Source organism: Schistosoma mansoni, chromosome 7 (assembly GCF_000237925.1).
Source record: "Schistosoma mansoni strain Puerto Rico chromosome 7, complete genome".
Lineage (NCBI taxonomy): Eukaryota > Metazoa > Platyhelminthes > Trematoda > Strigeidida > Schistosomatidae > Schistosoma > Schistosoma mansoni.
Window position 1 is genome coordinate 970,732 of NC_031501.1, and position 13,262 is coordinate 983,993.

The window sequence follows — 13,262 nt, forward strand, 5'->3', positions numbered from 1 at the left end:
GCGATCTATGTACTTCAGTCGTATTTATCCTTGTTCATTTTTTTAGATCTTTGTGCTGAGTAAACCGCCGAACTTGTGCTAAAGTTAGTCCATCTTTCTAATAACCATGTACCTGTCGCTTAAAAATCACAAATTAGATCTTGATTTCAATTCTGAAGCTTTATTTCGCCATTTGTTATTCTTCAACGTATTGTATATCTCCCCGAATTCATAATGCCGAAAATATCTTCACCACTAAGTGAATATACTTTACTTACTTACTTGACTCAAATTTACTCAACCAACCAGATAATCTAATGAAATACGAGCGTGCCAGTCAATGTATAAACAAATATAAGTCGATGGAAACTCGGACAGAAAAACACTGGGACCGTGAGATAATAAAATTTTACCTAGTGTTTTACTTTATCTCTACACATTTCCTCCATTATTTTCATTTCACTTCTTCAGCTAGATATTATAGTTTCCTTTAGACTTAAATAGTTTTTCAAAGCATAGGTAATTCGAACTAGTAAGTGATACTTTCTACTAGAGTACCTTTAAGTAACTATATCTTGTAGTGTAGTGATTAATGCATTCGATTTTCAGTCGCTTATACCTAGGTTTAAACCTCACTACGCCTACTTCGGTTTTGTGTGGCGCATATATATCTGGTGCCCCCTTGTACCGATATTTATGTGTTTAAATAAATAAATAAACTTCGGTTTTGGAAACCGATAGTATCATTGGCCCTCAGACCTAAAATGTGTTTCGCACCCAAGTACCTGGTAAATGAGTTAATTTAATTACCAATTTTAATTAAAATGTATTGAGTAATATATGTGATAGTCAAGTCAATCAAATAAATGTTAACCAGTAATAAAATTATCAGTGGTGTAACTATGTGTGCAATAGATTCACTCTTTTTCTTCATTACTGGGAAAAGTAATGTTATAGTGAAAGTGCTGCAGAAAATCGATCTTTGCATGCTACATAGTAAGGTGGGGACTTATGAATTACACAAATCCATCCATTCTTTTATTTCTAGATAAGTCGTAAACAACTTGTCTTAGTTCTGTACTTTTATTTTACTTCTCTGCCTGCTTACTATTTTACTCTATTATTCTCACTGTTTTATCCTTTTTTAAACATTGAACTTTTTTGTCTCAGCAGGTACAATGATTTCTTGTCATTGGCTCATTTCTAATGTTTATTAGTGAGTCGTACGTAGCACAGAACTTTGGACACGTATACATCATTTCAATCTTCCATACTCTATTAGCACAGTGAGTTGAAATTATCAGGGAAATTTCCAGAGCAGTAGAAATAATAATATTATTGGCAATGAAAAAATTAGGGATCGAGAATATGATCCGAAAAAAGGGGTAGTGGAATAAAAAGTTACAAGATAGGTAGTCGGTAGACGTAATTTTTGTCTTAACTGTCGCAGTCACTGAAGATTCACTACCTCGTTAATCGATTTATCATCATAACCTTGTACTCTGGATCTAATCTCAAATTACTTACTTACGCCTGTTACTCCCCATAGATGAGCATATGCCACTCAACAGCATTCTCCACCCAACTCTGTCCTGGGCAATCTTTTCCAGTTGCTGTTGATCCTTTTCATCTCAAACTGACGGTCCCAAAATATGCGAGAAATGGTTCAAAGATACTGATGCTCAAATACCAGTAACCTACGAACATCTGTTTTTAGAGATCATGTTTCACAACTGTGAAACAAGGAGGAGAGCTGCCGTGCAGTATACCCATCCCTTAATTGGCAGAAAGATATTCCACCTACGCTACTGTTGACGCAAATTGACAAATACTAACAAATTTTGTAGTTTGGATTTATTTGAGATGGCCAGGGTTTACATAAATTCATGATTTTTTGCGTTTTGTTTTCTGATTCACAGTATATTAAATCGTTGTTGTATACTAATTGGCATTCACTTACAAGTAATCATGGAAAACATTCTGTCGCCAATAAATTATATTTATTCATAAACTGATGGAAAGAAGTGTAAACTTCTTGTCAAACAAGAAAGGTACTTTTCAATATTTTCAAATTAAACGACATCTTTAGAAAAAGATCAATCATCAAATAAAACGAATGTAATGAACGAATCGTTAAGTCAGAAAGGTAGTTAATTACTTTGAATTCATAACTCTATGCTGATGTAGTGACTGCAACCACTTCTGATCTACTTATTTCACTTGCAAATGAACCTTCACTGGCTTATTTTCATATTCAAGAACATATTAGAAAATCGATTCCGGAAATCTTGAAATACCAAGTTGGAAATTTCTTATGTTTTTGTAATATTCTTTATATAGTTGAAAATCGAACATTTAGATTCACAATTACGTGGTTCTTGTTACGATCTTGATTATGCACTCGAGTAAGTCATGTATCCCTAAATACTTACTGTTAACGACTATAAATCGAAATGTTAGAATAATAGTTTAAAAGTCCGTGGTAGATGTCCAAACGGTCTTCGTAATTATCCAGAGCATCTCAGAAATTACAAGTTATAAAGTGATACAAATATGCATCGTTTATGATTATTAAATGTTGTCTCAGTGTGGTAAGAGGAGATCAATAATTGGCAGTTCTTAAAAGTAAAACCTCTAACCTAGTCAATTTAATTCTGTAGACGGTAATACATCTATCTGTCTTAGTTCACAACTAGTCTTCCCGATTATTTACTACACTATAGTTTAAAACTTAGTTGACTAACGTCCTCTTCTTATCTAAACTATGATGCCTGACCTTAGCAATACTTACTTTCTGGTCCTACCACACTGTCAATGCTATAGTGGGACTCATTATTGGTACTTGTACCCTACACATGTTTACCAATGCAGTATGAATCAGTTTGTACTGTGTGCTCTCTTTACTCCATTATGATCATAAGTAGACAAATGTCAAACAAGTTTCCGTTGTCTTTGTTTAGATCTCAACTGTGAACGGCAAATAAAGTCTGATCCAACTTTAAATAGTTAAAGTGGTTTTTATTATATTTGTGTAATGTAAATAGGGATTTAAAAGCGCATATCACTTACAGTTAGTATTAAAAGCGTAAATTTTTTTATAAATTGTTATTTAATTCTGTAGTAATGTTAAAAGTATCTCAAAGGCTACAATACATTTTAACCGGATTAATGAGCTCTTGAAGTCGAGCTTATTTGCTAAACTGCAGTTGGATTATGCACGCATGAACGCGTAAGTTTCCAGTGATTTATAACACACTCAAAATATTACTACTCTGTTTAGTTGTGATCCTATTATTTCTTGAAATTTATTAAATGAATGTAGCTTACCTCACTATCGAAGGGATCTACAGTGACAAATCACTAATGACAACTGGAGTTTTGTGTTTAACGCAGAACTTATGGTACATTTATTGACAAGTTTAAATTAGACTGTCGAGCTATACATATATGAACATATCACCCTACTGGAGATTGTGACTTTTCTGAAAAACATTGCTGTGGGGATTAAATGCAACGCATTTATAGACTCAATCACAAACCATACCTACTACATGATAGCTTGTGATATAACCCAACTAACAATAACATTTGAGTAGATACGTTTTTAACCGATGACCATCTGTTGGTTAGTACTTAGTTCCTAACTCATAACTAAGAGATAATCAACATGTTTCACATAATAGAACACTTTGGAAGATTTCGGAATGTACAACTATCGCTCTCCCACTTAGTAAGACAGTTATGTGAACCTGAGCACTACTCCCAACCCCTTCAGAATTAAGTCCTGGAAACTTAATGAGCCACTAATCCATCACAAAGTAAGTCCAGAAAATTTATGATTCACATCGATTTTGAAAAGAATTACTCGTTTACATTTACAATGGTTTCTATTCGATTTATTTGTAGTCCACCAGTTGAAATAGGCATCGATCTTGTTTCGTGGGATCTAAATGATGAGGAGCTGTTAAGGTATTACACTTGCATCTATACGATTGCCAGCAACGGTAAATATGCAACAGAATGCTCCATTTTAATCTGCTAGTCTTAATTTGCTTCTTAATTACATATGTATGGATGCAGTGCATAATCTTAATACATTGTTTGTTTGCAAATCTTTGATTCATTTTTGTGTGATTTAACACGGTGGTTGTGTGTTTTCTGTCAGATTTGTTTTCCAGAATGATTGCACTTACATGTCACTATTCTATGCTTTTTTGTTGGTCTGCTCGAATTTGTGTTTAGTAAATAAAGTTGATTTTTCCCGTTTAAACTTCTCTTCTAGTTTAAGTCATAAAGAGTCACGAGAACGAAGATCAACTCAACGCAACGAAGGTGTACACACTGACTTTTCTTCCAGAAACAACAAATGTATAGAGACCTCTACAAACTCACGAACACTAAGCCACATATCCAGCACAGTGTCGACAGCAGCCGTACAAGTACGTGATCAAGCTGTCAATTTGACCAGAAGAGTTTTGTGGACACAAAGTACCGATGTGTCTTGCTCTACCATCTCACCTAATTTATCTGATTCTAAAATCACTAACTCCTCGAGTTCATTTGATGAGGAACCAAAATTTCTGGAAACCTAGTTTCGCAAACTAATCCTAACAAGGCTAAAACTCTGGAAATGAGTAGCTGGAGCTGTTTTACAAGCAGCTATTTCCTGTGATAATTTGTAATGTTGCAGATTGTATCATACAAGTACAATATTCTTCTTAAGCCTATAGTTGCATTTTTTTAATACATACTTAACGAGCTATTTTATAGATAGCGTAGGTGGCAAAACAATGACTAGAATGTAAGATGATAAGTTTATCTGGTTGACGATTACCTAACTACATACTTTTCAAGCACGTACTTAAATACTATTGTGAGCTTCATATTTTTAGAGCAATTAGTGAAACAGGCAAAAACAAGTATATATTATAATAGAAACTACGAATAACAGTTTAAAACAAAAAGTATGTACATATGAAAGAACTATGGTACAGTAAAATCAACAAGCGATTACAAGCGACGAAGAGAAGCCTTCATTAACCGGGCTCGGGTTCTTGGACTGCGAGTTGGGGATGCCCGAGGCTGGATGGGAGACAATCTAAACAAGATAAAGTATTGTCTGAATTTTTGATAGTTAAACATTGTGAGTAACAAATAAGTTTTGAAATCAGTCATTTTAACTTGTTAGGCCAGCATTCATATGGTAAAGCGCAGGTTTAAAAGTTTATGATTAGTTAATGAACACTGGGAACACTTATTATGTATCTCGTCATTAAAGTATTTTACTTTTTGATACTTGCGAAATTTATTCAAGGTTAATGAATCTCCGTAATGTAGGAAATTGATTTTTGTATCATGTTAACTCAGACTTTTCAGGAAAAAAAATTTTGCGCATTATAGTCCTTGGGGAAAGTTTTAAATGGAATAAACGGTAGTAGCGTCTTAAACCTAATCGTGTCTAGACTAACTGCTGTTATTAAAAAGTTAGTCACACGTTCTTTCAACTGGTCTTGAGCCATATTTGTTGGTTAGAGAGTTGAGATACTTACTGATTGATGAATCATAGGCTTAGTGATTGAAAAACGGGCGTGTAGGTCGTTCATATGGGACTTTTGATTATAAAATATAGCTGTTTCATGCCCGAGTCAGATTTCATTCATAAATAACAAATACCTTTTTTATGTCAAAGGTCTGGTCATGCACGTTATATTAAGTTTTATAGAGAGTGTCGTCAGTTAGTAAGGAGCTTAATCAGTAAACTAACAGTAAGATTTCCAAGTTTACGTCACGCTGAGTTTTCGCTAATCCAACATAAAGACCATTGTAAACAAACAGGCTAGTGTTTTAATTGTTACACGTCCCCATCGTGTAATTTTTCTGTGAGTAGGACGTGAGCATATGCAAGTTTCTCATGAACTCAGATCTTGAATCAAAACTTGCTTCCTACTAAATACATACCTGAGTACACTTGGACACGTTTTATACTCAATACTAATATATATATTTCGAACATCAAACCTGGGATCTATGACTATTTTTACTTAAACGTAAACACTATTTCTGTCCGTACATATTTAAATGTTATCGAGATCCAGTTTAAGGAACATCTTCAAAATGTAACGTCACGGCACCCTTGCACGCCAACTTAAAAAACAATAAGTAGCCATTTAGCTACATAGGCACTTGATATTGTACCATAGTGACCTCTAAATACAAACGACTTGAAATAATTCCTGGAGAAAATCAGGCGTAAAATACGAAGAACCATACCTGCATACTGGTGAGTCTGGTGTCATTTGACATTTATCACTGGGCGAGTGTTCCCGTTGACAATTATAACAAACAGAGATACCACAATCCAAAGCCTGACAATGCAAACGATTCGGCCATTCATTAGGTCTATAAAACGCTACTCCAGAGCATACGGGGCATGGATGCAAAAACTCCTTTAAGTGGTAAAAAATAAGAGGTTTGATGAACAATGTCGTAAGCAGAAAATAAAAAGCCACATCACCAGGAAGTAAGGATAGTCACGGCGTTCGTTTAGGAATGGTTTTTGTCAATAGCAATGCCAATGATTTAAAATGACAACTTGGTTGATTTCGGCTGCGTTGGTTCCTAGGAATGTATTCTGGCTCGTAAATTAACTTTCTTAGCAAACATTCGACATGTTATATCAGTATACTACTCTGAAACAAATATTTCAAATTACATTAGGAGTATAGATATCATTAGCCGCTAACCTGTGATAACAACTAGGCATTTTTTAAAACTAAGAACAAGCGTACGAAGTGAAAATAGCGAGGCCTAATGATCAAGCAATGATAAACTCTATGTAATTAGTTATCCGTAGAGCTTGCGACAAAACCCGGTATAGTAATGACCTGAATCAACCAGCATACTTCTATTCATAAAATGAAAGTGCGTAAATGTGGATATTCGGTTCACAAGTCTAACCCAAGGGGAAATTGGTTTAAGTCACAAGTTACACCTTCTTATTAATAAATGAGCCTCTTTGGAGAGCATTACGACTATTATTGTCTAAGGGCATACCATTACTATTGGCTTGGAATCAACAATTTGATACCAACTACCCCATAGTGGTAGACTTGGGATGAAATGTACAGTTAACATGTATAACTTTGGCTTTCTGCCAATCAAACTTGAATATTTTTACGCGACTGTTGGACCCTAGTGTTACCAAGAGATGTCAGTGTCTGATTGCCCAAATATACCAAGCAAATTTTGCGAGATCTATTTATAATGCATCATAAAAAAGAGGAAATCCCCTCTGCTAGCTTTATTGAAGATAAAAATCAATGGTAAACCGTGACTTAATGAACTTGTTGAGGGTGTCTAGACATAAATGCTTTCTGAACTGATTGACTTATCAAAAGTTTACACTATATATAGCGAATTTGCATGTTAACAATGCAACCTTTCTTACCTTAGTATCAAACTTATCAACTCTATTCTTAATTGTACAAAAGTTGAAGCAGTTGATAGCACTTAACGGTTTACGGTTGGTTGTTGATCTCCGTGAACCCTTGGCCAGGTTCTCCTAAACACAGGTTTATAAATTATGTGAAACGTACCTTTAGTGTAATCTCATGCTTTCTACTAGCGGTAAACAGCCGTGGAAAGCGCAATTTCAACGAATACCATGACTTACAAACACTAAGTATTGTAAGACGGTCAGAAATAGTCAGGTAACGGAGAATTTTCAGAAGTATATATTCCGACTTTTCAAAAGACATCAGGGCAGACAGTATATCAACACGCCGCTTACCCCGTAAACTGAACAATAAGCGAACAAATTTAAGGAACTCACGAATTCCTAGTACCGGTAAATTCTTGAACTCCTACACTTTCAGGGAAAATATCTTTCTCCGTGGTGAGGCCGAGACTAAGAAAAGTCGAAGAACAAGTACCATAACCAGTATCCTGAATCCAATCTGGAAGTGATATGGATTCACATTTAACACGATACGGTGTCGAAGTATTTTTTAACAGCGGAAAGCTGTTTTTCCCGTGATATTTATGGGACATCCCACAGAAATACTAAACAGTTTCAAAAAGGGATATTCTCAACAGCGCGCCGTCACCTTGCGAAGGAAATTTCGGTACAGAAAAACTCCTACAAATAAAGTACACGTAGTCATAGTGAAAAGGAATTTACAATATCCTGATACTTTTTTACTGATTTTTGAGCAGTAAACTTTAAGAAACATCATGTATGTTGTTATTGTCACTCATTCATTCCTAATATATATTACCTACTAACATGAAACGATAAGTTTCTTTCTTCCCATGTTTTGACTTTGATTAAGGTTTTTAGGTGCATCTAATGAATACAGTGAAGTCCGTCTGTCTAGTCGGCTTTACTAGGTCTGAGTGTTTAGACACCTGTATTATAGGGGGGCTTACCGCGTTTTCCCAGAGAAATGGGAGCCTAGTATTCTTTGTAGTGAAGGGTGTGGCAGGTCATTTACTGTCACCTTGGATTACAATCAAGTTAGCCACTTGGTCCTTGAGGTAGTGATTGCGAATGTAGATGTGAGTACTTAATTATCTACCCTTCTAAAGTTGCTGTAGACTTAAAGCTTACGCGTAAGAGGATCGGTTGTGGGCTTAGCAACTCCACTTTGTAAGAAGAAATCTCGCCAAAAAATTGCTTACCAGAAATAAGTCACTTTAACGATCGATACTCTGACCTGAAATTTGAAGGATCTTCGCATAGAAGAGTTTAATTTCCAGTGCAGTGGCACTTTAAACTCCGCCTGTAGTTCTTCTAGGGCTACTGCCGGCCCCAAGGCCGCGTAAAGGAGAAGGGTTGGGTGTAGGGTCAGCATCCCCGTCCAGTAGGAAACAACCTTGCTTAAAATTGCCCCATGGTGAAGGTCCAGATTCTTCGGAAGTTACGAGATCGATGTACCTTCTAACAACCAGAACAACCCTTATTATAAATACATGGAATTTTCGGACATTGTGGGAGACCAGAAGGACCAGTAAAATAGTAACGGAAATGATAAGATACGACTTAACAGGGTGCTCGGAATAAAGCCTAAAATGCGCTGGGATGGCCAAAGGCGGGAGAGTCAGTTCTTCAATTTGAAATGCTCTCACGTGGCCACACGTATACAGTCACTGTTAAGGAAGCACTATTCACTATCTTCCTATGGTAGGGGTGTTGCTTACGAAATTGAGGGATAAAAAGTGAATATCCGGAGCTTTAACCGGGTTAGTGAATATTGAGGATCCAAAAAAGGGAGTTGGAAAACTCTGATCCTAAGTCAGTGGTGCACATGGCCCCCAGGATCCTGAAGGAACAAAAGGCGTATAAATTAGTCATTGGTCATCGTCTATCATAGGATTGCATTTCGTAGCGTTTCTCCAATGCCTTGTGGATGAAACCTTCAGGTTGAAGGCTCTGGGTGTGGCCTCCTAAGAAAATCACCTGCTTCGGTCTGAGCATCCGGGGAGTATAATAGCCCACACGCAAATCAAGTGACTTGTGTGGCGCATATGTATTCGGTGCCCATTTGTATTAATATTTGTGTTCCAATGAATAAATAAATCAACTTGGAATAACTGAAGAGAAGAGATGCTGTTGTTCTCTGATCACAAAGAAGAAAATGCTCCACACAGGGAATTTCTCTGTTGCTGTTCAAAGAAGCACATAATACATGTATAAGATGGTAATCTCACCTATCCAGGATCATCAAAGCATCCTCCAAAACAAACAGGAAGCTAATTACAATGAATGTTATTCAATGTTATGCAACCACCAATGATAGCAAAGTGAATGATAAGGGGCAGTTTTACGATAGGCTTCAATCAGTCATAGCGAAGTGTTCGGGTAAAGACCTGTCCATCTTGACGGTGGCCTAAACACCGAAGTCGGAATGGATAACAACGATCAGGAATATACCATGTTACGACATGGACTGAAAGAGAGAAATGAAAATGGGGGGAGATTCGCAAACCTATTTGCATGCAACTAATTAGTTATAGGGGGCACAATATTCCCGCAGAAAAACATACAAAAGGCCATAAGGGTTTCGCCCGAACACACCACGATGAACCGGATGGATTATATTTGTATCACTAAAACACTCCGACGGAAAATCGCGAAGTGGGAACCAAGAGAGGGGCTGACATAGCTTCAGATCACCACCCGGTTGTGTTCAAAATGAAACTGAAGGTAAAGAAGCATAAGACAACTAGATAAACAGCATCACAAAATTTTGATGCAGCTTCCCTTTAAAATACTTGCAAACCCAAAGAGTTCAAGATAACTTTCTAGAACGTATTCCAAGCCCTAAAATGTTTACTGGAGGAGTAGAAACTACTAAGGAGGACAATTGAAAAGAGATTGATTAGACAATAACTTCAACGTGTAAAGAAGTTCTGGACAGCAAAAGGCATTATCATAAGGAATAGACCTCTATAGAGACCGAGGACAAAATTGAAGAAAGAAAGAAGGGAGCAATTAACAGGGGTCGAACATTAACAGGTGAAGTCAAGTTGCACGCCAGACACACTGAAGCAAACAAGCAAGTGAAAAAGAGCGTTGGAGTTGACAGATGGAAATGCGTGGAAGACCTAGCAACGACAGCTAAGAAAGCTGAAAGAGAAGGTAATATGACGCGACGAAGAAACTAACAGGAAGATTTAGTAAACCGGAGGGGCTGATCAATGATAAAGAAGGCAAAGCAATCATTGAAATTAAACAACAGAGGAACAGATTAGAATACTTCGGGGAACTCTTGAGTTGACCATCTATACTGAACCCTGTGAACATTAAAGTAACACAGACAGACATTCCTGTGGATGTGACTCCACTAACGATCGAAGAAATCAAGATGGCCATCAGGCAAATCAAGAGCGGAAAGGCAGAAGGACCTGACAGTATACCAGCTGAAGAACTAAAGGCAGACATTGAAATAACTGCAAACATGCTTCACCTTCTATTCAAGAAGATTTGGGAAGAGAAACAAGTGGCAACGGACTGGGAAGAAGGATACCTCATCGAGATACCAAAGAAAGGAGATCTGGGCAAATGTGAAAATTACAGAGGCATCTGTTTGCTATCAGTACCAGGAAAAGTTTTCAACAGAGTGTTGCTGAACCGGATGAAAGACGCAGTAGATGCCCAACTTCGAGATCAGCAGGCTGGATTCCGTAAGGATCGGTCGTGCACAGACCAGATTGCGACACTACGGATCATCGTTGAACAATCAATTGAGTGGAACTCATCACTATACATCAACCATACACTGATATGGGGTTCCTTTCCAAAACTTTAGGTAGCGTGACCTCCGAATTATTTGCATCCGTTTTCAGGTTTTGCTAGAGGTGTCATGTGAAAATAATTTTTGCATCGTATCCCCATATATTAAAAAACGTTTTCCCCTGGAACTTGTTGGCAAGTAGCTTAAGAGTTACAAGTATTAAAAATGAACAGTGCTCAGCTTCGAACTTTTAGCATAAGCGGCACATGAGTATTAAGCGATCACAGTGGATCACATAACTCATGATTCCCTTCATCCTAGAAAATCGACGTTAAACAACACTTACAAGGTTAGCTAAAGAAGATAGAACACGACGGATGATACGAAGCTCCCTTCTGGAAGTGACCACGATGATAAATTCTGCTAAATCATTGAAAAAGAGGGCCAAAGTCCATGTTAGCTCTATACGTAGTGAGAGTGATAACTCTATTTCCCTATTTTTTTATGAATTCCACTATTATTAGTTGTTTCGCTTTGTCCATCTGATTCATGAGTAACATAAGAAGAGCCATGCATGTCTAGGATTGAGAATGTTCTCCTACTATCCAGACACATATTCGAGGGAACGCACAGCTTTCTAGTTCTGTCTATCAAAGTTTGAAATTCGAAGATTTTTTTAATCTGGTCACAAAAGAAGTGGCCATTTGATGATTATGTGGGATGTTATTCTGGAAGATATCTTGAAGAGTGTCTTTCAAACTATAACCTGACTTTAAAGGGATAATCCTGACTGAAGTGGGGAGCAGAGCCTCTAATTCAGACGAAAGGTAAGGTATAGAACATACGAGAAATCTGAAGTTGCATTGGTTCGTAACCACGCGATCTCTTAAGTCGGGTATATGACTACTGAAAAGATGTATATTCAGCATGTGACACTTAGAGAAGGTCAGCAGTGGTGAACGCGGAAACATTCACTTAATCGGGTGGTATGACTCAGCGTTGCAGATATGGTAGGTACGCTTAACTTATTACTCTTCACACGAAACATATTATTCTATCCTCAGTCAAAATATACTCATCAGAAATACTAAGTATCATATTGTTGTCACGATAGGATGGGTCAGTGAAGACTATGATGTGACTTACACGTAAGATCTTAAGTGTTCGGTAGTAACATCATGATAAATCTACATTTTGGGGATTCGGTCTGTTATTAAAGTAGTACTAATACCGAACTAGACCACAACTCTATAAATCCTCCTAAAGGATTCAGAACACAGCTTTTCTATGGACTGAGATAAAGATGAAGTGTTAGGTATTTCCAGAGCAGGCAATCAACTTCATCACGAAATAATCTAAAAATAACTCCATAGGTTTGTTCAAATGAGCTCCATTGACTCTCAATCTATAGTGAGATTAGAAAAAGCCTTTAGGAATTTGAATGTAGTACAACTCGAGCTGTACGGAATCATCCTATCATAAGCACACAAACGTATAGCCGTTCAGTCGAGGAAAATAGGAAATTTGATTCCAGGATGAAATAAAGAATTAGTTTGTCAACGTCTTGCACCGAAGATCTTGCTTTGAAGTCGAGTTACTTGTTGATTTTTAATCACTTACTTTCGACTGCTTCAGACCCATGGCAACATGGAAACCCACAGGTAAAAGAGGGATGTACTCTGAGAGAGCCAAGCGGTGATCTTACCAGACTAAAAAACGAAATAATTTTACTACTTATTCCGTCTCTCAACTAAACAGGGAGCTTATTGGCTTGTTATATCTTTCTGTTTTAGTATTAGGTGATTGCCTGGAAAAGATCCATCTAAATCCCGGGTTTGTTTCAAAGAGACTGGAACTCTTTTGATCTGATGAATGTTGCAAAACCTGTTCCACAATCCTGAAGCGATTCACGGAGGCCGCCAGTGTATCGACATATGACCTGTCATGCCAATCACCACTCTCCCTGAAATTCCAAATGGGGTTGGAGGGAATGCTAGCTTGTTGCTGACCAGATGCACCCTTTCAGTACTGTTGGAAGAAATGGAGGGG

General features: G+C 37.2%; 2 protein-coding genes across 2 annotated transcripts; one reads left to right on the top strand and one right to left on the bottom strand.

The window, feature by feature from the left end:
• The first annotated feature begins 1,934 nt into the window (after positions 1 to 1,934).
• On the top strand, positions 1,935 to 4,706 carry Smp_127660 (hypothetical protein). Its single transcript, XM_018798574.1, has 7 exons — positions 1,935 to 2,030; positions 2,069 to 2,125; positions 2,167 to 2,279; positions 2,320 to 2,384; positions 3,101 to 3,208; positions 3,886 to 3,948; positions 4,262 to 4,706. Exons 1-7 carry the CDS (start codon positions 1,994 to 1,996, stop codon positions 4,569 to 4,571), a joined length of 753 nt encoding a protein of 250 aa, XP_018653503.1. The 5' UTR covers positions 1,935 to 1,993; the 3' UTR covers positions 4,572 to 4,706.
• A 283-nt stretch (positions 4,707 to 4,989) lies between these two features.
• Positions 4,990 to 12,854, bottom strand: Smp_127670 (hypothetical protein; the record flags this gene model as incomplete). The annotated part of the gene is made up of 4 exons (XM_018798576.1): positions 4,990 to 5,077; positions 6,250 to 6,425; positions 7,427 to 7,540; positions 12,834 to 12,854. 4 exons carry the CDS (start codon positions 12,852 to 12,854, stop codon positions 4,990 to 4,992), a joined length of 399 nt encoding a protein of 132 aa, XP_018653504.1.
• Positions 12,855 to 13,262: the final 408 nt, after the last annotated feature.

Coding starts and splice junctions, on each gene's coding strand:
- Smp_127660 (XM_018798574.1), top strand. CDS start 1,994: ATGGAAAGAAGTGTAAACTTCTTGTCAAACAAGAAAG. Junction 2,280..2,319: donor CGGAAATCTTGAAATACCAA/GTTGGAAATTTC, acceptor TTCTTTATATAG/TTGAAAATCGAACATTTAGA. Junction 3,209..3,885: donor GATTATGCACGCATGAACGC/GTAAGTTTCCAG, acceptor ATTTATTTGTAG/TCCACCAGTTGAAATAGGCA.